Source organism: Callorhinus ursinus, unplaced genomic scaffold (assembly GCF_003265705.2).
Source record: "Callorhinus ursinus isolate GAN/ISIS: 27379988/994484 unplaced genomic scaffold, GSC_fseal_2.0 scaffold13, whole genome shotgun sequence".
NCBI lineage: Eukaryota > Metazoa > Chordata > Mammalia > Carnivora > Otariidae > Callorhinus > Callorhinus ursinus.
In genome coordinates this window covers 15,792,258-15,819,614 of record NW_027397075.1, presented here as the reverse complement: position 1 = coordinate 15,819,614, position 27,357 = coordinate 15,792,258, and the positions used below count along the sequence as shown (strand labels likewise).

At 52.8% G+C, this 27,357-nt stretch overlaps 1 protein-coding gene across 2 annotated transcripts; it reads left to right on the top strand.

The window, feature by feature from the left end:
- Positions 1-636: 636 nt before the first annotated feature.
- On the top strand, positions 637-27,195 carry FAM234A (family with sequence similarity 234 member A). Of its 2 annotated transcripts, none has more exons than XM_025878168.2 (12): positions 637-770; positions 18,556-18,848; positions 21,844-21,960; positions 22,268-22,459; positions 23,406-23,536; positions 23,897-24,029; positions 24,238-24,367; positions 24,608-24,748; positions 25,057-25,132; positions 25,363-25,518; positions 25,979-26,081; positions 26,174-27,195. In XM_025878168.2, the coding sequence occupies exons 2-12, from the start codon at positions 18,581-18,583 to the stop codon at positions 26,383-26,385; spliced, it is 1,659 nt and encodes a 552-aa protein (XP_025733953.1). In that variant the 5' UTR covers positions 637-770; positions 18,556-18,580; the 3' UTR covers positions 26,386-27,195. The 2 variants fall into 2 exon arrangements, with proteins under 2 accessions (XP_025733953.1, XP_025733952.1); XM_025878167.2 differs by having other exon boundaries at positions 24,235-24,367.
- The last annotated feature ends 162 nt before the right edge of the window (positions 27,196-27,357 follow it).

Genomic DNA, 27,357 nt, shown 5'->3' with positions numbered 1-27,357 from the left:
CCGCACACACCACGGGTAAAGACGGTACCCTGAGCAGAGCGCAACGCAACAAGCGGAGAGAGGCAAACCACGCCACAGAAAGACCGACCCGCGGCCAGAAGCCGGCGCTGGAGGGGAAAGGCCACGGCCAGCAAACCGCGTGGAAGGGTACGCCAGCCCGGGGAAGCGCAATAAAGCCGCATGAGGTGCCACCTCAAAGGGCCGCGGCGCCAGACCCCCACGCGAGCCGGCGCGGCGCGCGACCCCAGACCCGCCTCCTCCGCCGGGGCCGCCACCCCGCCAGCCGCACTGCTCAGCAACCACCTCCCGCCTCGAGGACCCCTGCCCCGACGGCGCGCTTCCGCCTCGGCTCCCGCCGGCCGGAAGTGACGCTCGGGAACGGGGCCGAGGAGCGCGGCGGCGACCGGAGAGTGAGCGCGGCCTCGTCCTCCTCGCGCGTGCTCGCGGCGGGGCTCGCGCGGGGCCCCACCTCTTCGCTCGCGATCGCTCCTCTCCGCCTGGGCGATCCGGCCGCGGGGAGACTGCCAGCCAGCGAGACCCCGCCCACAGTGTCGCCCGCCTCGCCCAGCGGCGGGTCCACGCGTGTCCGTGCAGCGGTGTGGGCGGACAGGCTGCTGCAGCGGCCGCGACCAGCCCGCTCCGCCGGCCCTCCAGCCCCAGCGGGTCGGCAGGTGCGATTCCTGGTGGCGGTCTGCGCCAGCCCCAGCTGCCCCAAAGACCGGATTTACTCCGGGGAGGAAACTTCCTGCCCCACGTCGGCGGCACAGTAGGTAAGCCAGTCTCTACTCTCGGTGCTCTTGAGGGTGCTGCACCGCTTGCCCGCCGGCGATGTAAAATGTAGGACCACGGAAGCCCATGTGCAGAGACGGCCTCCGTCCTCTCGTCTGTGGTCCGGACAGTGAACTCGCAAAGTACCCCAAAGGTCAGCTGACGTTTACTCGTGTATGGGGGACATCGCTCGTACAGACGTAGCCTGCCTCACTGAACAAGACAGGCAGACTTCGAAAGGGAAAAAGACAAGGTCGCTCTCAGAGAGTTCCTTGCTCCCCTACAAATTGATTGGCAGTGATCTGAGAGCCTGACCTTGAGCAGCCCAAGCTATCAGAGGAGGCAACTGCAGTTACTTTCGGGTTCTCTTTGGAAACCGTGGGATTTCAGCTAAGGAACTTGTGTGATAGGCAGGACTCCAGGTACCGGCTGGGAATGCCTTTCTGGTGCCGCCACCAGATTGCACCACCTCCTTGCAATTTCTCAGGGAGCAGCAAGTGTCTGCTGGGTGCCAGGCATGGTTCTAGGTGCTGAGACTGTAGCACTCAACAAAACAGGATTCCTGTCCTCAAGGAGCTCCATTTCTGTGGAAGGATACGGATAATAAGCAAAATACAGAGCATGCGGGGCTCACCTGGGTGGCTCAGTCCATTCCGCATCTGCCTTGGGCTCAGGTCATGATCTCAGGGTCCTGGGATCGAGCCCCACATCAGGCTCCCTGCTCCGCGGGGAGCCTACTTCTCCCTCTCCTGCTCCCCCTGCTTGTGTTCTCTCTCTGTCAAATAAATAAATAAAATCTTTAAATATGTGTATATATAGAGAGAGAAAGAGCACGCTAAAGACAAAGTACAGAGCAAGGAAGGATGAGATGGAAATGGTCCAAGTATCAAGTGGACATTTATTTGCACATTTTACCAGCTCTCTGGACCTTGTTGCTTCTTGGAGTGCTTTTGGTTTCAAGTGTTGAGAATCCATTAAAACTAGCTCAGCCTATGGGGGGATTCTACAGGCTTTCATATGGGAAAGTTCAGAGGACCAAGAATAGGAGGGGCCAGTGGCTTAAATTAGATCATCAGGACTTGGTAATGGTGTGTGGGGGAGGTCTTGTTGGTCCCCCATCCTCTCACATACCTCCTCTTTGCCCTGTTTCTGTGTTGGCTTCTTTCTTAGGTTCCTGCCTCCATCCTACCTACTTATTTAGTTATTTGCTGCCACATAAAAGTCAACACAAAAATTAATGGATTGGAGCCCCTGGGTGGCTCAGTCGGTTAAGCCTCTGCCTTTGGCTCAGGTCATGATCCTGGGGTCGTGGGATCGAGTCCCGCATCGGGCACCTTGCTCAGCAGGAAGCCTGCCTCTCCCTCTGCTTGCCGCTCTCCCTTGCTTATGCTCTCTTTCTTGACAAATAAATAAAATCTTAAAAAAAAAAAAAAGTAATGGAGTAAAACATCCTACATTTATTATTTATTTGTTTGTTTTTTAGAGGTGGGAAGGGGCAAAGGGAGAGAGAGAGAGAGTCACAAGCAGGCTCTACACCCAGCATGGAGCCCAACACAGGGCTTGATCTCACAACCCTGAGATTATGACCTGAGGCGAAATCAAGCATCGGATGCTTAACCAACTGAGTCACCCAGGTGCCCCAAACATTTATTATCTCCATTTCTGTCCGTCAGGAATTCAGGAATAGTTTAGTGAGGTGATTGTGGTTCAGAGACTCATCCGGTTGCAACCAAATCATTGGCTGGAGCTGTGGTCATCTGAAGCCTGGACCAGGACTCTTGGGTCTGATTCTAGATGACCCACTCACATGGCCAAAGACTGGAAGCCTCAGTTCTTTGCTAACTGTTGGCAGGAGTCCTTATTTCCTTGCCTGATGGGCCTTTCCATAGGGCCCGCGTCCTCACGTGGTGGTGGTCTTCCCTCAGAGTCAGTGATCGGGGCGGGGGGGGGGGGGGGGGGGGGGGGGGCTTTGAGGTTTGTGGATGGAAGCCACAGTGCTTTATGTGGCCTAGCTCAGGAATTCTGATTCTGTGACTTCTGCCATATTCTATATGTCAGCATTATTAAGTACAAAAGACTTCACCTTTGAAGGGAGGCACATCAAAGAGTTTGTGAACATATTTTAAAACCACCGTTCCACTTATCACTCCTGTGGGAAAAGAGTGCCTGTTCCCTATAATTGCAGGTGAACTCTGGGCCTGATATTCATCTGGGCTCTAATCAGTTAGCTAGACCCGGGTAGGGAGCCCTCCCCAAAGTGGGGATGAGTCAGTCCCACCAGAACTACATTGAGCATGCGGGAAAGTAGATTTCCCCGAGGGAAATTAAGGTGCTGTTACTAGAAAGAATGGATGTCAGGTAGTCAAAGTGACCCCTACAAGTGACTTATACCATTATTTAAAATGAGGTTTTAAAAGTCAACTCCTTGGGCAAGCTGTAGATTTCAAAGCAATGGTTAATAAATCCATTAATAATTACCCTTCCAAGAAAAGAACATGAGCAGAGCAGAGCAACATTTGGATATTTATTCAGACATGTGAACGTGTTTATTTTATGCCAGGCACTATGCTTTGTCCTGGGAAAACAAAGGCGATAAAAACAAGTGTAGGTCCTCAGGCCCCTCGCGGTCTGGGGGTAGGTCTCACCAGTGGCTCAGTGAGGACTCAGCAGTGCGCGTGGGGAGGTCAGGTAGAGCGGGCTTTGAAGGCACATGGGGGTTACTAGAGGAAGAAGGGTAGAGGAACGGTGTGCACAGAAGATCAGCAGTGTGACTGGAGAACAGATCCTGGACGTAGGATTTGGAGAGAGGTAACACCAGAGGTGGTGGACTGAAGAGCTGTCCAAGCTTTGTTCTAAAGTCCTGAGGAGTCATTCAGGAGTTCAAAGCAGGGGAATGGCATTTTCAGGAGATACTTTAGAAGGATGTCTCTTGCAGCATCGAGGAAAGAAAGTTGGAGAGGGCTCCAGAAACCCAGGTGAGAAGTTGTCAGAACAGCACCTAAAGCAGTGGAACTGAATTGCAGACAGATATACGTTGGCATCCATCGGGTTTGTTGGATGTTTCAAAACCTACTCTAGGGCGCCTGGGTGGCTCAGTTGGTTAAGCGACTGCCTTCGGCTCAGGTCATGATCCTGGAGTCCCTGGATCGAGTCCCGCATCGGGCTCCCTGCTCGGCGGGGAGTCTGCTTCTCCCTCGGACCCTCCCCCCTCTCATGTGCGCTCTCTCTCTCTCATTCTCTCTCTCAAATAAATAAAAATCTTTAAAAAAAAAAAAGCTTTAAAAAAAACCCTACTCTAATCTCACTCAAAACTGGTCTTTATAAACTTAATGAATTTCGTTCACACTCTTCCTTTATAAAATTTATAATGGAGCTTAGCTTGTTTGGATGTGATGTCAAAAAAAAGGAAGGAGAAGGAGAGTGCTGATTCCTAAGTGAACACCGGCCGAGACAAGGCAGATCCAGCCACAGGCCTCTCAAGTGTACAGTTCAGAAAGATCGGAGGTGGGCTGTAGGGGACGAGCGCTCCATCCGCCATGTGTTGGTAACCGTTGGACCTGGCTGATGGGCACATGGGGCTGTGGGGTTCTACTCTTACAAATATGTTTTATTTTCTTATTGTTTTGGTGGGCAGCAAAGCAAGGTAAGCTCCCGAGGAGGGAGGGGATCCGAGAGGGTTGCCCTGCTCTTATGAATATTCAAACATTGACGTGACAAAAGGTTTTAAAAAAAATATAATGATAAAAAGTAAGTGAAGTTAAGACCTACTGGTCTTGCAGAGTTGGTCAGAAGTGATGGAGTAAGAGTTAGGCTTTATCTTTTTAAGGGCTTTTGCTTCCCCCCCCCCACACACACACCCTTCCCTTAGTGTAAAGACAAGAAGTGGGGCACCTGGGTGGCCCAGTCGTGGAGCATCCGCCTTCAGATCAGGTCATGATCCCGGGGTCCTGGGATCGAGCTCCCTGCTCAGTGGGAAGCCTGCTTCTCCCTCTCCCACTCCCCCTGCTTGTGTTCCTTCTCTCGCTGTGTCTCTCTCTGTCAAATAAATAAATAAAATAAAATCTTTTTTAAAAAAAAGACAAGAAGTAACACCAGTGTAGCCGTCAAAGGAGATAAAATCTGCCTTAGAATTCAGGGAAAAGGCTACTCTGCTATTTTCGGGACAAACTATGAAAGTTATTCTGTGTAATAGTTACCTGTCCGAAGAGCAGATGGATGTTGATCGTTGACACTTGGGAGGTACCGGGAACCATCTCCGGTCAGGTTGGTGAGCGCTGACCGCGTGTGCCCTGATATGCTTGTCTTTATCCAGCAACCAGGACCTTCAAATTTGTTCTCGTTTGAAAGATGGTGTAGGGCCTGTTCTTTGTCTTCAGATGATTTTCTTGGTGAAGAGAGGAAATAGTTGTTCATCTGTAAACAACAGAACACTATAGATGTCATTGTTTGGCTTCCACTTTGCTCCGCCAAAAATTCAGTGCTGCCTACTGGGATACTGTGGGTGCCTCTCAGATACCCCATGTTGAACCGCTGTCAGAATACTTGGGCCGCTCCTGGCCTCCTTGTGTAGGAGACGTTCTTAAACCGCTTGTATGCATAACAACCAGCTTAGCAATTAGCGATCACAGACCCTGAAGGCTGCAAAGGTGGCCCCGAAGTACAGAGTGCGATGGTGCGTGGTCTGAAAATTCCCTTAAAAGAATGCTGTAAAATTCAAATTTTAAAAAAGTTAGCAGAGGATTTCTTACTAAAGTACCCTGCAGTGATCTCTTCTTTAAAAAAAAAGGAAAAGAAATCAAATTTTACTTTAAAAAATTAGACCCCCTACTTCTGTAGAGTTGCCAGTTACTTGTCCTGCCAGTTTTCTTTCTGCCCTTGCCAGAATTTTTACACTTTCTTAATCCATTAACAATTAGAGTGAGACTTTTCTAATTTAAATGTTCTGTTCTCTCTGACTCAGCAAACTGTAATTAGAGAAAGAGCCTTTGGAGAAACTGGAGGTGTGGCTTCTGTGGACACGCCTGACCCCTTGAAACGTTGATGACCTGCCACCCAGGCGCCCCCCTGCCTGAACTGATTTTATCCTTCCCCCGATTGGAGTTTCCACCCGGTCGCTGTCCCGACAGCCTGCCTTCCGGGAAGGACAGGTGTGGCGGCTGCGGTGGCCAGGAGCAGACATGCTCACGGTAGCTGGGAGCCACGAGAGTAACCTGGGGGGGGAACCAGGCCCACAGGCCATTGGCCCCTGTCTCTCCAGGTGTCCTTAGGGTCACATCTTTTCAGGCATTTTCTTTCTCATCTGTCACATTTCTCTTCGTTCCTTTGCTTTTTATTTGACATTAAGTTGAAAAGTGGACTTTTAGTTTTACCATTGATAACTCAGAATTGATAGGAGAAAATCCCAGTTAATGACTGTCGCAGAATCCTATGACTCGGTGTCTGTTTTCTGTCCTGGCGACCACCAGCTTGTCAGAACCGACCAAAGAGGATACTGGATGCGAGTCTCTCTACCTCAAGGTCTTTTCCCTGTATTATCTTTTCTTCACCCTTTATATTCGATAGAAAGCTTTTAATTCCATTTTGGTAGCTGGAAAGTGTTCGTTCCACACACACAAATGTGGATTGTTTTCCTTTTGGGCTTATTGACTGGTGTTAACACATGTTGCTGGTCCCCTAGGACTCCTCTCCTGCTTCTCACATTTCACGTCGCTGACACGGAGGTGAACATCGCGTCCCCAGGTGGGGCTTGCAGAAGCCTCTGTTACGTGGGTGTGCATATTTAAAGGCCATAGGCCCGCGGCTCTGAGTCTTTCCTACGCTAGCAGATGAGGACTAATACATAAACACACTCGATGTCGGGGATGTGGTTTGTTCCAGCTTTATGGTTTGCAGACGTTTCCTTGTGCTATTAGACACAGAATACCTTTTAAGTTCTCTTATTCCCTCTTTATGGGGAATTTAACAACAGAGGTTACAATTTGAAGCAAAAGTGGGAAAAAAAACCCAGCAGTTCATAGACGTACAAATTTAGTTTGGGGAGAAATCTTGGGCACTATGTTTTTCAGCCTCTTGGCAGATGGGGTTAGCACGTGGCGCCACATCTCTCATTTGGGTTGTGAGCCGGGCGCCGCACAGTGGCCCAGGCTCTTCGCCGGGAGGGGAGAGGTTTGTCCCTAAGTGGGCAGTTCCGGTGCTGTCTCCGGCGCGCTGCAGCGTGGACATGCGAGCCCTACCCAGCACTTCGTCCCACTGCGCTGAGAGCCCTCCTCCGACCCTGCTCCTCAGGACAGGCCCTGGGGAGTCGGGAAGCTCCTCCGCCTCCAGCAGAGGATGATTTTGTTTCCTATTCCCAGACCCCCCCCAAGATCACTGTGTTTAACCTGCGGTTTCCCTGCCAGGTGGCAGGGGGCTGAAAGCACTTTGCTGTGTGAGAAGTGTTCGGGTATGTAGTAAGCCGAAGCTGAAAAAGCCGGGTGGGGAGTCCAGTCGGTGTAGACTTCATCTGGAAAGATTTGTGTTCTTTCCTTGGAAAGTTTTCTTGTTCTGCACCAGAAAGAGCCCCGAGAAACCCAAGTAAGTCATGGGAAAGTGAAAAGTACTGGCTCTGGGCTCCCACTCATATGTCCTATTAGGTTAACAATAGGATTGAGGAAACTGGGTTATTGGCTTGTTTTAGGGTCTGTTTTTGTTTTAAGATTTTATTTATTTGAGAGAGAGAGAGAGCGCGGGAGCACAAGCGGGTGGGGGGAGGGCCAGGCAGAAGGAGAGGGAGAAGCAGGCTCCCCACCGATCAGGGAGCCCCACGCGGGACTCGATCCCAGGACCCAGCATCCTGAGCCGAAGGCAAATGCTTCACCGACTGAGCTACCCAGGCACCCCTGGGTTCTGTTTTTTGAGAAAAAGCCTCGGCTGTGGTGCCGTCAGCCTTCCCGAGCTGTGGTTTCGGGTGGCTGGGCTTAGAGTTCTGGGAGAGCCTTACCTGGGGCCCCAAGAGGACATTTCCGGTCAGTTTAATCCTCCAGAGCGCCCACACCTTTTCCAAGCTCTCGGGGGCAGGGAGTAGAGGCTGTTGAGCAGGGCAAACTCCCACCCCTTTGGGCGTTTACATTGTCATGGTGTCCTTGGACTCCTGTGACCCTACGTGAACTCTGGCATTTGCTTTGTGCTCTGGGTGTTTTGCAGTATCATTATAAGCCGGTCATGCTGAAGAACTGCAAGCATCTTTCTTTTCCACAGTGGGAAGGGAGATGATTGCTAGGCGTAGTCTTCAGAAAGCTGGTCATTATTTTGAAGTAGAGAATTGTAGCCTGTCAGGGGTTTGGCTGTTCTTGCAGATGCCTTCAAGTTACCACAGAAGTCCATTGTTGATATTCTGCCAAAAACAAACAAAACGAAGCACACAGAGTTCCCTGCCTTTGGAACAAAAGAGCTTCCTACTAAGGTAGTGGGGCGGCCCAGTGGGGAAGCTGGGCCTTCCTCTTAGCTTGTGGGAAGCTCCGAGCCCAACCCTCTTGCACAGGTTTTCCTTTTTTCTTTTCTTTTTTTTTAACTGTTTATCTTGAACTAATTATAGACTCTCGAGATGTTACAGAAATTGTGAGGAGCTGTCCTCGTGCCATTCAGATGTCTTACATAACTGTCCACGTTATCAGAAGCAGGAAATTGACCTTGGCACAAACGTCAGCCAGGCTGCTAGGCTTCAGTCTCTTCCACCTCACCAGTTACTACGCGCACTCATTTGTACGTGGGTCTCGTTGGATGAGATATCACGAGGAGGTATTTGTGCAGCCCGGATAAATCAGATACAGAACTGACCGTCAGGACAAAGGACTCCCAGGCTGCCGCTTCCTCCCTGCCCCCATCCCTTACTGCCCCCCCAGTTCCCGCACCCGCCCGAGACCCAGCTCAGCTCGGGGTTCTAGAGAAAGCTGCTGGATGTAATGTGCTGTCCCTTCCCCAGGGAGTCGACGGTGGGGTTACTTCTCTCCGTATGTCCACCTCAGTTTGTTTTGAGGTAAATAAAGTTATATTTTTGGGTTTTCTCTCAAAGAATGGAAACCTCTGGAGGAGGATCACGGTGTCTTTTATCTGTTTGTTATTATAAAGTATCTTTAATTTCACTGGGACAAAGTCTTGGAACCCTGTTAATGATTAAATAAAGAAGAAGAAATTGTTAAGAGTAATTGAAGTCAGCGGGTGATTCATCTGGAAACACTCAGGGATAACTTGCTCTTAAAGAGATGGGGCCGGAGCTGGAAGTCAGCCTTTGGGTTCAGCCTCTAGTCCTCAAGCATCAGGGTCACAATGTCCTGGGTCCTGTCTCTGGGCACGTGAACCCCCTCCCAGGGAGGCGCAGTTCTTTCTGTGGCCGCCGTAGGGGCTCGCATCTCCTCCGCGCTGGCCCTGGTCCTACGCCTCCCCTACCATACAAAGCCTTACCTTTGAATTTTCAAAGATGTTACAAGGAAGAATTATTATTGACCCCAATATAAAAATACCCCTGTGAGGTCAGACGTCACCCAAGGGGAGGACTGTGGCCTTTGGAGTTGCTCACAGTGTAACATAATGTCTCCAGGAAACTAGGTGGCTCCACCAGCCGGACTAGGAAGCCTAGATGTTAACATTTTCATGGTATTTCTCTACGTTTAAAAGAAGTTTTTCCTGGGGCGCCTGGGTGGCTCAGTTGGTTAAAGCGACTGCCTTCGGCTCAGGTCATGATCCTGGAGTCCCGGGACCGAGTCCCACATCAGGCTCCCTGCTCGGCAGAGAGTCTGCTTCTCCCTCTGACCCTCTTCCCTCTCGTGCTTTCTATCTCTCATTCTCTCTCTCTCTCTCAAATAAATAAATAAAATCTTTAAAAAAAAAAAAAGAAGTTTTTCCTTCGGGATAGGGCTTGCTCTCTTTTCCCGTAGGACTTTGCTGGGTGTCTGCTGCCTTCTCCAGACTTCTCTGGGGCAAAGGGTGAAGGTATGAGGGAGCGAAGGGGTACCGGCCGTGTCTGGAAAGCCCCGCCTGAGAATACAGGGTTGTTGCAGAGCCGACAGTTTGAGGGCTGCCTGGCCTGTCTCGGGAGGAGCCCCCGGTGAGAGGCCATGGGAGGCAAGGCAGTGTCCAGGGGCCCGGGAGCCTCGTGCCAGGTGGGTTCCTCCCATGGCCATGGTCTCACTGTGGTCTTAGCCTCCAACTGTCTCTGGATGTCCACCCATGTCCTCATCCATCAATCTGGATACTGTCCAGTCTCTTTCCAACAAAATCCCTTTCTACCTAATTCTGCTAAGATCTCTTGGGCAAGCAAGAACTTGGCAGACAGACAGGCTAGGTAGGTAATATGGCCAAGGTGCCCCAGATAAGGGGGTGAACCTCCAGGCCCAGCCACTCCCCTGGACTGTGCCCTTCCTCATGACTTAGATGAGGTGGGAAATCAGTGTTCCTCAATTGTGATGTCCCCACCCCTCAGCCCCAAATAGCCAGAAATGTTGACTGGCTTTGGGTCACATTTGGTTAGAAAAATCAGAAGGTCTTCACAAATAAGATGCATTTGCTGTGGGCCTTAAGGGATGGATGGGGTTTGAAAGGGAGGGACATTCTAGGCAGACTTAGCAACGGGGAAAGCGTTAGGGTTAGGCTTTTCAGGGCCACTGAAGGCTCTGTCCATTCACGTGAGCAGCACCATGTTGCAGGTGAAAATCACCTGGTGTGGCTTCTTCCCTGGTGCTCTTTAGACACTTGGAAGACTCCATGTTGAAAACAGGATGAGGTCTTACAGAGCACAGAATCTGGGTCAGGGGATGGTTCTGGGAGAGCAGATCTCAGTTGGGACCGGGCAACAAGGGGAGGTCTTCCAGCTTCTCTGCTCCACCATCTGCGGGCTGTGGAGAGCAGTCCCTCCAGACTTCACTCATATACCACCCGGGACTTCAGCCATATTTGCAGAATACCTATGAAATTTCACTGGGGCGCCTGGGTGGCTCAGTCGGTGAAGTGTCTGCCTTCGGCTCAGGTCATGATCCCAAGTCCTGGGATTCAAGTCTCATATCGGGCTCCCTGCTCGGTGGGGAGCCTGCTTCTCCTTCTTCCTCTGCCCCTCCCCCTGCTTGAGCTCTCTCTCATTCTCTCTCTCTCTGTCAAATAAATAAATAAAATCTTTTTTTAAAAAATCATTTCATTTAGTATTCTTTAATCAACTCCTTTATTTATTTATTTATTTATTTATTTGAGAGGGAGAGAAGAGCGCAAGCAGGGTGGGGGAGAGGGGCATAGGGAAAGGGAGAGGGAGAATCTTTTTTTTTTTTTTTTCAGATTTACTTCTTTTTTTTGAGAGAGAGAGAGGCTGCACATGAGCAGGGAGAGGAGCAGGGGAGAGAGAGGGAGAGAGTCCCAAGCAGGCTCCATACCCCTCATGGAGCCTGACGGGCTCGATCCCAGGACCCTGAGATCATGACCTGAGCCAAAATCAAGAGCGGATCGTTCAACCGACTGAGCCATGCAGGTGCCCCGCATTTCTTCTAGTTAAAAACACCTTAAAAGAACACCCTGGGGCTGCCGGGGACAGAAATAGAGGACATGGCACAGCTGGAGTTTGGCCCGAGCCCAGGTCTGAGCGCCCGTCCCCGTGGCCTGGGCTGGGACTCTCACAGGTGCTGCTACTCTAGGAAACTGCAGTAATGACTGAAGATATCCCTAATTTGGTAAAAGACATAAGCTTACAGGTTCAAAGCTGAGCAAACCCCAGACAATTAAGCTCCTGAAAACTAAAGACAAAGAAAGAAATTTAAAAGCATTAAGAGAGAAATTGGCATCTTCACACATGGGGAAGAACCATTCCAATGACAGCAGATTTCTCACCGGAAACGACCAGAGGAGGTGCTGAAAACCTGCTCAAACCCTGGATCCTGCGCCTGGTGTTAGTATTCTGCAGGAATGATGGAGAAACCTAGACATCATCACGTGAAGGACAATTAATTTGTTGCCCGGGGGCTCCTGGGTGGCTCAGTCGTTAAGTGTCTGCCTTCAGCTCAGGTCATGGTCTCAGGGTCCTGGGATCGAGCCCCGCATCGGGCTCCCTGCTCGGCGGGAAGCCTGCTTCTCCCTCTCCCACTCCCCTTGCTTGTGCTCCCTCTCTCGCTGTGTCTCTCTCTGTCAAAAAATAAATGAAATCTTAAAAAAAAAAAAATTGTTGCCCCAGACCTACTCTAAAAGAATCACTAAGTTCTTGAAACAGAAAGGAAATGGGAGAAGAAGGGGTCTTGGAATGTCAGGAAGAAAAAACAGAAAAAGCGAAACTCTGAGTAAATACTTCTCCCGAGTTTTGAGTCCTGTTCGGTGGCTGAAGCAGGACGCGTTACGTTGACATGGGTCTCAGTGTCTATAGAGGAAAGACCTGTGCAGCGGCAGGAAGACTAAGGGACCTAAGGTTTCTGCCTCCATCTGAGCCAGTAAAAGGCTGACACCCGTCACTGTGATAAGTTAGGTGTATCTAATGTGATGCCCAGAGCAGCCACCCAAAAATCTATGCAAAATGCTACAGCCAAATGAAACTGGAATTCTAAATAACGTCAGGTAACCATAGGAAGTCAGGAAAGAGAAAACCAAGACACCAAAAACAGGAACCGGCAGAACAAAAAGACAAGTTAAAGGCCTAACATCAATAATTTCCTTAAAAGTAAATGGTCTGAAGATAAAAGGCAGATTGGCAGAGTGGATTTATAGAAAAAAAAATGACCCATATGCTGTCTAAAAGAAACCTACTTCAAATATAATCACACATGGGGCGCCCTGCTGGCTCCCAAGAGCATGTGACTCTGGATCTCAGGGTCATGAGTTCAAGCCCCATGTTGTGTGTAGAGATTACTTAGATAAATATCTATCTATCTAGATATAGATATATACATGTATATGATACTTCATATGTACTTAATGATACAGATGGATTGGAAGTAAAAGGATGGGCAAAGATAAACCATGCAAACTTTACAATCAAAAGAAGAATATATGAATATCAGATAGAGCAGACTTCAGAGCAAGAAAAGAACTAGGGACAGAGTGGAACATTGTGTGATGATAAAAGGGTCACGGCAATCCTAAATATGTGTGCAACGAACAACAGAGCTACAGTTTCTTTAAAAACTAGACAGTGATTGCCATACAATTCAGCAGCTACACTGCTGGGCATTTATCCCAGGGAAGTGAAAACCTATGTCCATACAGAAATCTGCCTGTGATTTTTCACAATGACTTTAAGATTTTTTGTTTTAAGTAACCTCCACACCCAACTTTGGGCTTGAACTCATGACCCTGAGATGAAGAATCGCACACTCTACCAACTTTGCCAGCCAGGCGCCCCCACAGTGACTATTTAAAATAGCCAAAAACTGGTGACAACTGGCTATCCTTCAGTGTGTGAGTGGTTAAACAAACCATGGTCCCTCCAAACCAGGAAGTACTGCCCAGTAATAAAAAGTAACAGAGTCAACGGTGGCTGGACCTCAGGGGCATTATGCCGGGTGGAAAAAAGCCAATTTCAAAGGTCCTGCGCTGTGATTCTATTTACATAACATTCTCAAAATGACAAAATGTTAGAAACGGAGATTTGTGATTGCCAGGGGTGAGGGACGCTGGGGAGGAGTTGGTGGGTGTGCTCTGGGGAGAGCACTGGGGAGTAGTTGTGTATGTTGGCGTGCACGAGTCCACACACGTGATAAAACACTGCACTATTGTTGCTTCTGGAGTCTGACACCGTGCCGTAGTTGTGCTGTGACCACAGGGGAAACTGGACGGAGGGCAAGACCAGACCTCTCGGTGTGATCTTTGCAACTTACTATATGTCAGTAATTTGAGAACCGACAGCAAAGGAAACTGTATCAGTGATTAGATGTCTAAGACCATAATCACTTAACCATAAATGGAAAGACGTCTGTGAAAACTATATATGTAACAAGGGCACCTGGGTGGCTCTGTGGATTAACCTTCTGACTCTTGGTTTCAGCTCAGGTTGTGATCTCAGGGTCGTGGGGTCACGTCGGGCTCCGTGCTCAGTCGGCTGGAGATTCTCTGTGCACACGCGCTTTCCCTCTCTCTCTCTCTCAAATAAATAAATACATCTTTAAAATATGTATACGTAACTACCGAAATAAAAATGTTCATTTATGTACCACCTAAATTATCTTGTAATCCGTCGGTGGTATCGGGACGGCTCTGTGAAGGCCCCTTATAGAGGCTATTCCTGGGGGGGTGGGAGGTCACAAGACCTCACTGGAAGGCTGTCAAGGAATCTTCACGCCAAGACCCGAAGCTGCTTCTCAGAATGTCAAGCACAGACCCTTAGCCCCTTGGGCAGCTCTAGGCCTGAAGCAGGTCCTTTAACAGGAAAGAGGAGGTGAGTGAGATGAATCGGGTCTCCTAGGGTCTAGAAAAAGTAGAAGTGGCACGGGCTGGCGGTGACGAAGATGGAGACCCCAAGAAAGGAGTGACAGAGACAGAGGGAGGCACACAGAGCCCGGGGCTCTGCGGACATTGCCTACAACCTTCCCAACACCTGCACGAGACGCACGAAACACCCACAGCTACACAAAGGAAATCACGCTTCTATTAACAAGTCTGTGGAAAGCCACAAAACAGGTGGTAGAGCTTGCTCCCAAACCCAGCTTCAAAGTCTACTCGCGTTTTCGCTTAGACCATCTGGACGCATATTTAGCGTTCTTTTATTTTGGTGCTAATAATCTTTCTCTTTTTTTAAGCCACCAAAGTGGTTTTATTTTTGTCTTTGACAACATGCACAACACTGGAATTGTACTCCTTGACTTGACGTCCTTAAGTAGGCACTAAAAATGTTTACATTGAGGAAAAGTCACACATTTAAGAAGTCCTCTGTAAACATAACCCCTTCTCCGTATGTTTTCCTACTTTGTTTCATACATAAATAGCAGTTTGCAAAGTTACAAATAAAACTATCAGCTCTTAGGGCCCCAAAGTATATATAGGTTCTGGAGTTCGATAGAATGTTCTCCCTGTGATTTTGTAACTCACACCATGCACTTACCTCAGTCCTGATCAGTCATGACTTAGGATCAATCACAAATGGCTATCGACCTAGTTCTGCGTGTAACAGACCTTTCAATGCACTTGTTTAAAGATGCCATGTGTTCTGGGGCACTGGGCGCCCAGTCGGTGGCCGTGCAACTCTTGGTCTCGGGGTCCTGAGTTTGAGCCCCTACGTTAGGCACAGATTACTTAAAAAACAAAAAAAGGTCAAAATGGTCAATTGGCTACATTTTTAAAACAACAGCGGAGAAGGTTGCTATTTAAATATTACTTTATGGGGGCGCCTGGGTGGCTGAGTCGGTGAAGCGTCTGCCTTCAGGTCAGGTCATGAGCCCAGGGTCCTGGGATCGAGCCCTGCATCGGGCTCCCTGCTCAGCGGGGAGTCTGCTTCTCCCTCTCCCACTCCCCCTGCTTGTGTGCTCTCTCTCTCTCAAGTAAATAGATTTACTAGGCTTAGAGAGAGAGTGAGAGGGGGAGAGAGCTAGTGTTGAGCTCGCCCCCTCATGCTCCTTCCACTAGGCGGGTCTGGGAAAACGAGGACCACAGGCTGGGTGTGAGTAGTGGTGTCACTTTGAATGGAGCCCCTTGTTCTTGCATAGACAGTCTTAGGGTGCCTTCCCACTGTCCCCTGGTGGACGCCGTGCTTTTGAAAGATGAGGGCTGCTACAGCTCAGACACCTTGAGTTTCCTGCCCAGTGTTTTAAAGCTCTGAAGTAAGAGAAATTTAAAGATAGAGCTTTTCTTTAAATAAAGATTTTATTTATTTATTTTAGACAGAGAGTGCAAGCACGTGTGCGAGGAAGGCAGAGGGAAGGGAGAGAGAATCTCAAGCAGAGTCCCCGTTGAACAAGGAGCCCAATGCGGGGCTCGATCCCACAACCTGAGCTGAAACCAAGAGTTGGACCCCAGCTGAGTGAGCCACCCAGGCGCCCCTAAAGACAGAGCTTTTAAAATCAAGAATTTTGGGGCGCCTGGGTGGCTCAGTCCATTGAGTGTCTGCCTTCGGCTCAGGTCATGATCCCGGGGTCCTGGGATTGAGCCCCACATCGGGCTCCCTGCTCGGTGGGAAGCCTGCTTCTCCCTCTTCCCACTCCCCCTGCTTGTGCTGCCTCTCTCGCTGTGTCTCTCTCTGTCAAATAAAATCTTAAAAAAAAAAAAAAATCAAGAATTTTAGCATTCCGATTTCTCGCTCAGTTTTCTTTCCTCTGCCAAAGGGACGTACGTGTTCTAAATATGTCAGACGTCCGCTCCTTGGGGACATAGCGTCTAGACCTGCTGAATAAGCAGCTCTCCTGCTGGCCCAGCTGCGGCTCTTTCCCTACTTACTCCTCCAGACACCCTCGCCCCACCTCCCCACCCCGCGTCAGGTGCTCGGGTTTAATGAGGTCCCTGCTCATGAGTCATTGCTTGATCCTCCTGTGTCCAACTCATTACCTTGGACGGGCACGCCTCTTCCGACTTCCCAGACCTCCACACTCATGTGTCAGCACGAACGGGAATGCACAAAGATGCGTTTGGGTTTCTTTTTAAATTGTGGTAAAATACACCTAACATAAAAGTTACTGTTAGTGACATTAGTCCGGCCACAGTGCCACCATTTTCATCCCCCCACACCCCGCCAGCCACCGCTGCCTATGGCTACGCATTCGCCTGTCGTGACCCTCTCACGTAGATGGCGTCTTTCTGTCCGGGTGTCTCACTGAGCACGGCTGTTCCCAAGGTTCATCCCTGCCATAGCAGGGGTCACACGTTATGCCTTTTTAGGGCCGAGTACTGTTCCATTGTGTGTATCCGTGTCTTACAAATAATGAAGCCCAGAACGTTTGTTTACAGGTTTGCACGTGAGTCTGTTTGCAGTTCCCTCGGGCGTACGCCTGGAAGTGGAGTTGCTGGGTCACAGGGTAACTCTGTTACCCTGACCCCAGTTATATTCCCACCAGCAGCGCACAGGGTCCCGGTTGCTCCGCATTCTTACCTGCACTCGTCATCTTTCACTTTTCGATTTTAATGAAAGCTATCCTAATGGAGGTATACACACAGGTTTTGAGGGTTTGGGGGGCAGCGGCAGAGGGGGAGGCGGAGAGAGAATCCCAAGCAGGCTCCCTGTGCAGCGTGGCTCGATCTCACGACCCTGAGATTGCGACCTGAGCCAAAATCAAGAGTCGGGCACTCAAGTGACTGAGCCATCCAGGAGGCTACACACAGGTTTTTAAGTGAATTATTTTAATTAAATAATTAGAGAAAAATAGTTAAAGACAGAAACTAAAAAGCTTATAGAGGGTGCCTGGGTGGCTCAGTTGGTTGAGCGACTGCCTTCGGCTCAGGTCATGATCTGGAGTCCTGGGATTGAGCCCGCATCGGGCTCCCTGCTCAGCGGGGAGTCTGCTTCTCCCTCTGACCCTCCCCCCTCTCATGCTCTCTCTCTTTCATCTCATTCTCTCTCTCAAATAAATAAAATATTAAAAAATAAATAAATAAAAAGTTTATAGAAAAAAATAGCAGTCTCTTGTCTCCCTCCGTCTTCCTTAACCTGTCTTTAGAGGGGCCACCCTGAGCCACCGGCCATGTCCTCTGGTTTTCGCCTCCATCTGGTCTCAGGCATGTCCCCATTTGAGTCAGGAACTGTTGACTTTCTTTTTTGGGCAGACGAGGATCATAACTCACTCAGACGCACGTAGTCCCTTCCATTCTCTTGATAGAATTTGTGTTCATTAGGACACGGCTTGGGTGTTTCAAAAGGACCTGGATGACAGATATCTTGCCTTACACCGGGTAGACAGTCCTGTCTTTCTCATATGATAAAGAACCCAAGGATGAATGGTGGTTTCCAGCTGCCAGGGAGGGACCCAGGTGCTTCCTGTCCTGTGGCTTGGCCATCTTCAGAAGCGTTCCCTGCCTCATTTTCCAAGCTGGTCCCTCCAGGTTGGCTCAGCACGTCACCCACGTCCAGCCAGCAGGAGGCAGGGCTCCCGGCGGCACTCACACTGGGACCCGTCCTCCTGCTGTCCGCTTCCTCCTCCACGGACGTCCAGCGCATCTTAGCTCATCATTAGTAACGATCCGCTAGCATTTGAGTGCTTAATGTATGTCAGGTGCTGTTATAAGTGCTTTATATGAATTTACAAATTTAATCCTTTAAGCAGCCTTCTAAAATAGATTCTGATTTCCTTTTACAAGTCAGGAAATGGGGCACGGTCACGTGCAGTGGTTTGCCTCATTTCACACAGTGAACGTGGGGCAAGGCTGGGACACCAGAACCCGCCTTCACTTTTGACACTTTTCCCCAGGGGCCCGTGATCCTCCGGGGGGGGGTCCCCCTGTGAGGGTGGTGGTTTCACCACATTCGCGCCTGGGCCCCCTGCCTATCTGTGCTTCAGGCTGGCGGATGGTGGATCAGTCGTGCCCAGACTGTGCCCGGGCAGCTTAGTTAATGTTTAATGCATGGCTTGATGACCTGCCACGGCCCTAGCGCTGCCCAGCGCTCCCTCAGCTTGCCCCCGCCTCAGCAGGCAAGAGACACCGGGGTGTTAAGGGTGGAAATATCCCCTGCCTGCTGGCTCCACACGAGCTGTTTGCCATCAAAAGGACCTTCTTGGGTGGCATCCAAGACACCGTAAACATTCATTTAGCTTTTCTTTCTTGGGCTGATGGGCGCAGTCATGGCTGCACCCAGGCTGAGAGACTGAGCACGGCTGGAAGGCGGCCGGGGACGGCAGCTGTGTGACTGTCCCTGTTTTACTGACGCAGTGACCAGCTCTGGCATGTGCACGTGATGATGGACAGCAAGGACCTAGAAGCCGAAATCCACCCCTTGAAGAATGAAGACAAGAAACTGCAGGAGAATCTGGGAAACCAAGCGAAAACGGAGGATAGCTTGAAAGGCTCACCTTGGCAGCCCCACCTCTCCCGATGCCGCACAGTGGCGTTTTTTCTTTCACTGTTTGTCTGCCTTTTTGTAGTGTTCGTGGTTTCCTTCATCATCCCATGTCCGGACCGGCCTGCATCCCAGGGGGTGTGGAGGATCGACTACAATGCAGCAGGTGTGCCCCAAACCCCTGTCCCTGAGGTGGGGGTGGCATCGTGTCCCCGAATCTAGGGTGGTGGGTGACAGAGAATCAGCCCTGAGTGGCTGCCAATGGCGCATCCACGGTCTTGGGACTTCGGCGAGCTGCTAAGCAGCCTCAGGAAAAACGGGACCACAGTGGCCTGCTCTCCATATTAGGAAGGATGGGTTGTGCCAATAAAGGAAAGGGGCCCCTTGGGTTAGGTTTTGGAATTAAAAAAAAATAATAATAAAACAGAGCAGCTGGAAGAAGAGATAGAGGGAAGGCTGTGGGGAGCTATGAAAACTGCAGGTTTTGTAGTCTGGTTTCCTCAAGTGCTCTGCGACTGTTGCGGTCGGCTGAGTGGGACTTGAGCAAATCCGTTTCCCCCCATGAAGGCGGCGGTCTGGATTCTTGGCCTCTATGCAAAGCCACCGAGTCAGCCTTTCTCTGGACACTTCACCTCCTTGTTAGGGCGGGAGTGCCCACAGCAAGCACAAGCGGCTGTGAACACTGGCAGGCATCTCTCGTGCAGTGAAGGGAATTTCTCATTTAAGCCTCGCTGTCAGTTTTATTCAGAATTTGATGCTTAATTTGGAGAGACAGAAATAACGTATGTTTCTGTATTTATTTTTTGCAGCTTTCACTGAAGTGTAATCTATATGTCAAAGTGTTCGCTTGTTTTAAATGTACGATTCGATGATTTTTCGTCCATTTATGGAGCGGCTGTGCACCTGTCAGCCCGGTCCAGTTTCAGATTTCCATTGTCCCTGACCCCCAGCCCAGACAGCCACCAGCTGCCTTCTGCCTACAGTCTCGCCTTTTGTGGACACATCACGTAAAGAAAGTCGTGTGGCGTGGATCTTTGAGTCCGGCCACTTGCTTGGGAGACAAGGCTCTGTCGGTTACAGCGTGTCCCTGCTTCTTTCTGGGGCTGAACAGGCTTCCTCCCTGTGGTTCCTGCAGCCTCGGGCTGCCAGGGATATGTGGGGACCTAGAGTCTCATTTCCGGATCTCATTTTCTGGATCTCTCCGTTCACTTTTTGTTTCTTATCCAATCTGATACCCCGTGTCTTTTGTTTGGGTCATTTAGCCCATTTGCATGCAGGGTAACGATTCAAAGATATGAATTTAGTGCCATTGAATTGCCTGTGAGATGACTGTTACTGTAGACTGTCTCTGTTCCTTTCTGGTCTATGTTACTTTTGGGCTCTCTCTTTGCTTAGAGGACCCCTTTCAATACTTCTTGTAGGGTTGGTTTGGTGATCGCAAATTCTTTTAATTTCCGTTTGTCCTGGATCCGTTCACTTTTTGGCTGGTCCTCCTGACTGTTGTCAGCTCCGCCCCGTATCCCAGCCTGTGTCTGGCTTCAGAGCTGGCCTTCGTTGTTTGCCGGGGAGAGCACCGTAGCCCTGGACATCTGGCTGCAAATCAGGTCGTCCCCCTCTGGCAGGGAAGCTGACCCATCTAGTGCCCAGCCGTGGAGGGCGAGGCCGGCAGGAGTCGTAAGTAGGATGGTGGATGCCGACCGTCCTGACCGGTGGCTTGTTTTTTCTCAGGAGGCACCTCTCGATTTGTGGCATGCCTTGTGTCTGTTTCCAGAGTCCTGATACGGTTGCTTTTGGCAATTTGTCTCATTATATTGTTTCAAGGGAGAGGATTTGCCAAGCTCTTCCCTCCATGATTCTGGAAGTCCTGAGGCTGGCGTTTGATTTATTTTTTAAATCGTAGTGAAATAGACATGTATGTTTAAAGAGCGTAACTCACTGGCGTCGGGACATCGATAACACCGTGTAACCGTCACCTCTGCCCCTTTCCATCATCTCAACAGAAAGGGCACCCAGCAAACACCGACTCCTCTCTCCCTCCTCCTGAGCCTCTTGGCCTCTGAGTCTGCCTATGCCTGGGGCCTCCGCAGAAGCAGTCATTTAAGACTTGCCCTTCTGTGTCCGGCCGATTTCACTGAGTGCAACGCCCTCCGGGTTCATCTGTGCTGTCGCGGGCGTCCGAATCTCCTTCCTTTTTACGGGTGAATAATTATTGTACGTGGACTGCACTCTGGTTATCCATTCTTCTGTCAATGGACACTTGGCTTGTTTCCACGTCTTGGCAGCTGGGAATGACGCAGTGAACCGGCTGTACGGGGACCAAGTCCCTTCTTCCAGTTATTTTGGGTGAAAGAGCATGAGGTCATGTCTCATTACTGTTTTGATTGGCATTTCCCTAATTGCTGGTGATGTTGATCATCTCTGAGTCCTTTGCCCGTTTTTGCCTTGGGTTGTCTTTGTGCTGGAGGGGTAGGCTGATACTGGGTATCAGTCCCTTGTCAGATACCTGATCTGCAGACATTCTCTCCCACTCTGTGGGGTGTCTCTTCACTCTCTTGGCAGTGTCCTTTGATGCACAAAGGCTTTAAATTTTGACAGACTCCGGTGTGTCAGTTTTTCTCTATATTTTCTTCTAGGAAGCTCTTAGGTTTAGGTCTTTGATCCATTTTGAGTTCTTTTTGTTTTTTAAAGATTTTATTTATTTATTTTAGAGATAGAGGAGGAGCAGAGGGAGAGGGACAAGCAGACTCTATGCTGAGCCCAGAGCCCCACGCGGGGCTCAATCTCACGACCCTGAGATCGTGACCTGAGCAGAAATCAAGGGTCGGATGCTTAACCGACTGAGCCACCCAGGCGCCCCTTAGTTCGTTTTTGTGTTAACACTTGTAGTGTATCGTTTGAGTCCTTGAATGAAAGGGAGACGTCGACCCTTACGAGTTTGGGAGTGCAGACTCCTGGACCCAGACAGGCAGGAAGGGACTCCTTCCCGAAGAGAAGCTGTGCGAGCATGTGTTTGTACGCCACTGCTCTGGGTGCGGCCTCGCGCTGGCGGGTGCTAACTGGTGCTGACCCCCAGGGAGCACGGAAGTAGATGGTGTCGGGCTTGGCCAGGCCTTTAAGCCTGGCGGGGCCCCGGGAGTATAGTCTGCAATTTTCTTTTTCAGTCACCTATGACTTTCTGGCTACAGAAGACATAAACAGGGACAGGATCCAAGATGTTCTCTTTCTTTATAAAAATACCAATGGCAGCAACAATTTCAACCTATCCTGCACCGATGAAGGTAATTTTGCTTTTACCTGGAAAAGGAGGAACTTCCTGTGGGTGGAGGGATCCTCTCCTTCTGTTGTCTTTGGGGGAAGCGGTTGGTGGAATTTCAGGAAACTGGAACGTTGCCCTTCCTTCCCAGGAGGCCTAGAAACAGCAGGGTGTGGACCGTGGTCCCAGCACCCTGGCCCCTGCGCAGCTCCTGACCCCGTGGGGCCAGCAGTAGGGTCTCTGCGGGGCCAGCGGTCAGGGCTGGGCCCGGGAGCAGGGTGTGGGGAAGAGGGGCTGACCTGCCCCCACAGAGTTGGGTCTTTCCCCGCCAGGCTTTTCCTCCCCCTGTACCTTTGTGGCCGCCGTGTCCGGGGCCAACGGCAGCGTGCTCTGGGAGAGGCCTGCAGCCCAGGACGGGGCCCTCGTGCAGTGCCCCGTCCCACAGCTGCAGGGCGGCAGGTCGACCTCTGCCTGCGTCCTCGTGGGCAGACCTGGTTCCTTCGTCGCTGTGGACTTGTTCACAGGTAGGCGGCTCCGCACGGGAGGTTCCACACCAGGGAGCTCTGAGGAGGTTCAGCCTGGGTTCTCAGGGCCAGCACACAAGATGGGGAAGAAGGTTCCGGGGGTAGGAGGGAGGGGTGCCGCCTCCTCGCAGTCTCACTCCACCGTGTCTTGTCACCTCCCGGCTCCATTGTGCTTGTGGGGCCAGCAGGGACGGGGCTCGGTGGCGGCTGCAGTACCCAGGCCAGCGTCTGGTTGAGCCCCCGGGGGAGGGCCTGTCAGGGCTCTGGATGCACGGGTGCTCGTGTCTGGGCCTCCATGTAACAGGCCGTGGTTAGCCCCCAGACCTCACCGGCGGCTTAAGGAATTCTGTGCCTTGACGCTAGGTGTGCTGAGGAGTAGCATTTCCCTTACCAGTCATGGGTTTAGGGCTATAGAGGAAAACAAAGCAGGCTGGAAATATTTCAAGAGAGGAAATAGTCTTAAAAAGGGTATGGATGAGATCGTACCTGGGGACAAAAGAAGCTGTTCTGTCAGGGCCTCTGGTCCGTGGGTCCAGCCATAAGCACGTCCCTTCCTTCTCCACCTTCTGTGTGCAGGACTCAGCTGGGGCCTCCCTGGAGGCCGAGGGTCCACCTGTGACTTCAGCAATAGTCAGGGGTCCCGAGGGGCTTGGGAAGCGTCAGGCCCTGTCCATCTGGGCGGGAGGATCAGTGTTGGCCCTAGAGCCAAACATGAGAAGACACAGGAGAAGCAAAACAGGAAGGTGGAGCTTTGTGGTTCCAGAAGCGACACATCTGACGCTCTGGCGTGTGATGACTTGGACGCCCAGTGGTGTGCACTCGGTGCTGGCCTCTGGCCTCCTGCTGGCGGACACTTCCATTTCTCGGTGTGGGCACTGTGCCGTTGCCAGCCCGCAGCAGAAGGGGATTTGGAGCCAGCACTTGGTGACGTTGTGCTTCGTTTTAGGCGAAACCCTGTGGAGCCACCCCAGCAGCTTTGGAAGGAATGCTTCCATCCTGAGCTCTTTACTCCAGCTGCCTGACGTCGATGCTGACGGGGCCCCAGACCTGCTGGTTCTCACCCAGGAGGAGAAGGAGGTGCTGCTCCCCTCCCGGGTCGCCGTGGCCCACTCACTGTGAGGCCTCTTCTCTGCCCTTCATCCACTCTCACTTCATGGGCACAACGTGGGTCTGACCATTTGTCGGGGGGCGTGCGCAGGGCCCCGTGCTCCTGGCATCTGCTGACCGGCACGCTAGGGCGGCTCTCTTCCTCCTGGGCAGCTTCTGGGCAGAGCGTGCGCTTGGCAGTAGGTGCCGCTGCAGCACGGAGGGTAGGGCCCTGTGGCTGGCGTGGGGCTGCCCACGTCCCCAGGAGGGTGTGCAGATGCCTGATTCCAGAAACTCAACGCATTCTTTCCTCGAACCAGGAGGGTCTTGACCCCCTTCTCTGTGTTACAGGTTGGCGGCTACCTCTACTCCGGCAGCACTGGACAGCAGATTGGCCGCCGCGGCAGCCTTGGTGTGGGCGGGACCACGGGCTCCCTCCTGCATGTCTCCCCGGCGGGTGCCCACTACATCCTTTTCCCTTGTGGTATGTGGCGCCTGCCGTTCCCGGGACTGTCGCTCTCAGGGAAGCCAGGGACTGCAGGGCGGACACGAGTTCGTCACTGACAGGCTCAGAAAGCCAGAGTGTGTCGCGCCCGAGCCTCAGGGAGGGCACCGTGTGTCCCGGAAGCAGGGCTAGCGGGTGGCCTCCTCCCGGCCAGCAGCGTCTTCAGGCTCTTCTGGGTTTCCAGCAGCGAGCTCCCTCTGTGGTTGCTCTGTGAAGGGTCTCCACGAGAAGGTGACTGGGAACGGGAGTCCACTGAGGAGCGACCCGCACTGGGAGGGCGTGCTGAACGCCACCACCCCCAGGCTGCTGTGGCACAGGTTGGTCGGGGCGGGGGACTACAGGGGTGGCCGCGGGGCGAGGGCCCCAGCCCTGCCTGCCGTTGGGCTCAGACACGGGAAGCGAGCCTGCAGCAGCTAAGATGAAGCCGGGGGGGGGTCTCTGCACACAGCCAGCGTCTGGTCTTACCCTAAACTGGAGAAGCAGGGACCATGGGGCGAACTGCTAACCCTGCAGGCAGCCCGCGTCCCTGCCACATCCCTCTGGCTCTCTCCCCTTAGCCCGGGAGCCATCCGCTACCTGATGAATGTTCCAGGGAAGGCTGGTGAGGACCTCCTCCTCGTGAGTTCAGAGGCCTGTGTGCTGGTTGATGGGCAGGACCTGGCACCCAGGTGGACCTTCAGCGCAGCCCAGGTCTTGAGGTACTGAGTCTTTCTCCAGGAACCGGGCAGTGCTTGCCAGCCGGGCACCACAACCTGTCCCTTGGCAGCCCTGGGATGAGGCCTCTGTGTGGCTGGGGGACGTCTGTGTGCTTCAGCCAGAGGCCTCTTGCCTGTCCCCTGGTGCTGCCCTGCACCGGAGGGGCCGGTGAGATGCCGTCCACCCTGGCCTCAGCTGCCCGTCCAGGCCCCATCCAGGTGCAGCCAAGGAGCAGAGGGCTGGTGTACCTGTTCCCAGGGACCCCCCCCCACAGAGGCCCGGTGTGAACGCTCCTGCCCTGTCCTTGCAGAAAACCCATCCTCGGCCACTACAGACCTGACACCTTGGCTGTAGTCATTGAAAACGGAACCGGCATTGACAGACAGGTTGGCTGCACCCCCTCTGAGGCCCCACCGTTGTTCATAGCTGAGGGACGTTAGTTGGGACAGCAGACGGGGCCGTGCTGGAAGGCTGAGCTAGCAAAAGAGGAGCCTTGGCGAGACATCCTGGGTGCCCTTGGGGTGCAGCTCCTTCAGGGCTGGCCTGGCTGGGGCCCATGGGCCTGTGCAAGCCCCACCTGTGACCCCCCACCCCCTGCTGTCCCCCTCCCTCCCAGATCCTGTTCCTGGACCTCAGCACCGGGGCTGTCCTGTGGAAACAGGCTCTCCCGGGCCTCTCCGGGGATCCGCAGTCTGCCAGCCTGCCAACCGCGGACCACCGCTCAGCCTTCTTTTTCTGGGGCCTCCACGAGCTGATGGGCACCAACCAGACAGTATGGGCAGGGCATGGACTAAGGGGACACACCCGGGCCAGGGCCAGAGACCAGAGGCCAGCCTTGGGTCCTGCCTCGAGGCAGCTGGGAGCTAACTGGGTGACTGGGTGTGCACACATAAATGGAAGCCATGAGACTGTGGGTGGGATGAGGTACCCTGGACCACACTCGAGGCTGGGGCTGAGGTCTGCCTCGGGGCAGAGGATGGGGATCTGGGGGAAGGTAGGTGCAGAGTTCCATTGGGAGCATGCCTCAGAAGGGTCAGGGTCAGGCTAAGGGAGGGGAGTAGAAGGTGGTTGCACCGTTGAGGACCCTGTGGACACAGCTGTGGGCAGGGCCACTCTATCCGAGTGTCCGGAGAGGGCAAGCACAGCATGGCCCCGCCCCTGGGCCCAGGACACTGGTGTCTCTGATGCACACGTGGGGTCAGCCTCACGCTGCACTGTGGTTCTTGCTCCAGGAGCCCAGAGACGCCCAGCACACCCTGTACGTATTCCATCCCAGCCTGCCTGGCGTCCTGCTGGAGCTGGCCAACTTCTCTGCCAACATTGTTGCCTTCCAAGGTGAGTGCGGCCTCCCGGGGCCTGGGGCTCCGCCTGCTGTTGGCTCGTCTCTGGCTGGTCCCGAGCGCCCTGACGGCCCGTGTCTCCCATAGCGGTCCTGTTCGAGCCAAGCCGCCATGCTGCCTGCGTCCTCCTGATGGGCCCGGCTAGCCCAGACGCGCCTGGCATGGTCTCCGTGGCCAAGCACAAGGTGCGGGACCTTGTCCCGAGCAGTAGGGTGGTTCGCCTGGCCGAGGGCGGGCCCGACAGCGACCAGGCTGTCCGGGACCGCTTCTCCCGCCTGCGGTACCGGAGTGAGGCCTAAGAGGCCTGGCGGGCAGCGCATGTGGGAGAGGATCCAGCTGCTGGGGTTGAATGCCGTGGGAAGTCAGTCTTTCACTCGGTTTGCACTGACTCCCCTACTCCCGATCCTGGGGTTCCTGTCCTATGCAGGGACGCGTGGGGGTGAGGGCATGCCCAGGCCTCTCCCCTCCTGCACAGCACGTCCCCACAGGTCCTCACTCTGCCCCACTGGGGTCACACTCCAGGCCACCTGCCTTCGTCCGCACCGGCGGGAGGGACCGTGGCTCTGGGAAGAGAGCCCCATCCTGAGAAGTCCCCTCCCTCGTTCCTGTCTGCACACCCCCTGGGGCCTGGGAGCGCGGTTGGCCTGGTGGGGGGGGCTCAGGGCAGCAGCTGGGCGCTTGAGGCAGTTCCAGCCTCTGGCCTGGTTAGTGGAAACTTGCCCAGGGGTTCCCCTCTGACGGGCGCATGAGGAATAGGGCTGCCGTGCGCTGTGAGGCCGTCCTGCTGCTCATGGATGCCCCAGGGGCGTTTCCGTCCCTGTGCTGGCCACGTGTGCTGTGAACGTCCTGAGGACCTGGCCAGAGGGCACACGTCGCGGTCAGTTTGCACCCCCTCAGTACACACTGGAGCTGCTTATCCCTCAGGGGTCCCCACACCCCTGGCCGGTGCCTGGCCCCCTCCTGGTGCTCGGACGCCCCCAGCAGTTGGTGTCACCTAATGCGGGACTCACCTTTGTGCCTTGCTGTGGTGCTCCTTGTGGCTCACTGTGCCCTGACGACCCCGGGTCCCGCAGGAAGAAACCAGAATAAATGGTTTGCACTGTCTGAAAGGGCACGTGTGTGCCTCGTGTGTCTGCTCCGAAGGGGTAAAGTGGATTTGGTGCTGGCCAGGCTGCTGGCAGAGGTGGGGGACCCTCTACGAGGGTCTCGGGGTGCCCCCCACCTGCCCAGTCAGAAATGGGGCCCCGAGGACCTTTTCTGCATGGCCTGTA

Coding starts and splice junctions, on each gene's coding strand:
- FAM234A (XM_025878167.2), top strand. CDS start 18,581: ATGATGGACAGCAAGGACCTAGAAGCCGAAATCCACCCCTTGAAGAAT. Junction 25,133..25,362: donor GAACCGGCATTGACAGACAG/GTTGGCTGCACC, acceptor CCTCCCTCCCAG/ATCCTGTTCCTGGACCTCAG. Junction 25,519..25,978: donor TGATGGGCACCAACCAGACA/GTATGGGCAGGG, acceptor TTCTTGCTCCAG/GAGCCCAGAGACGCCCAGCA.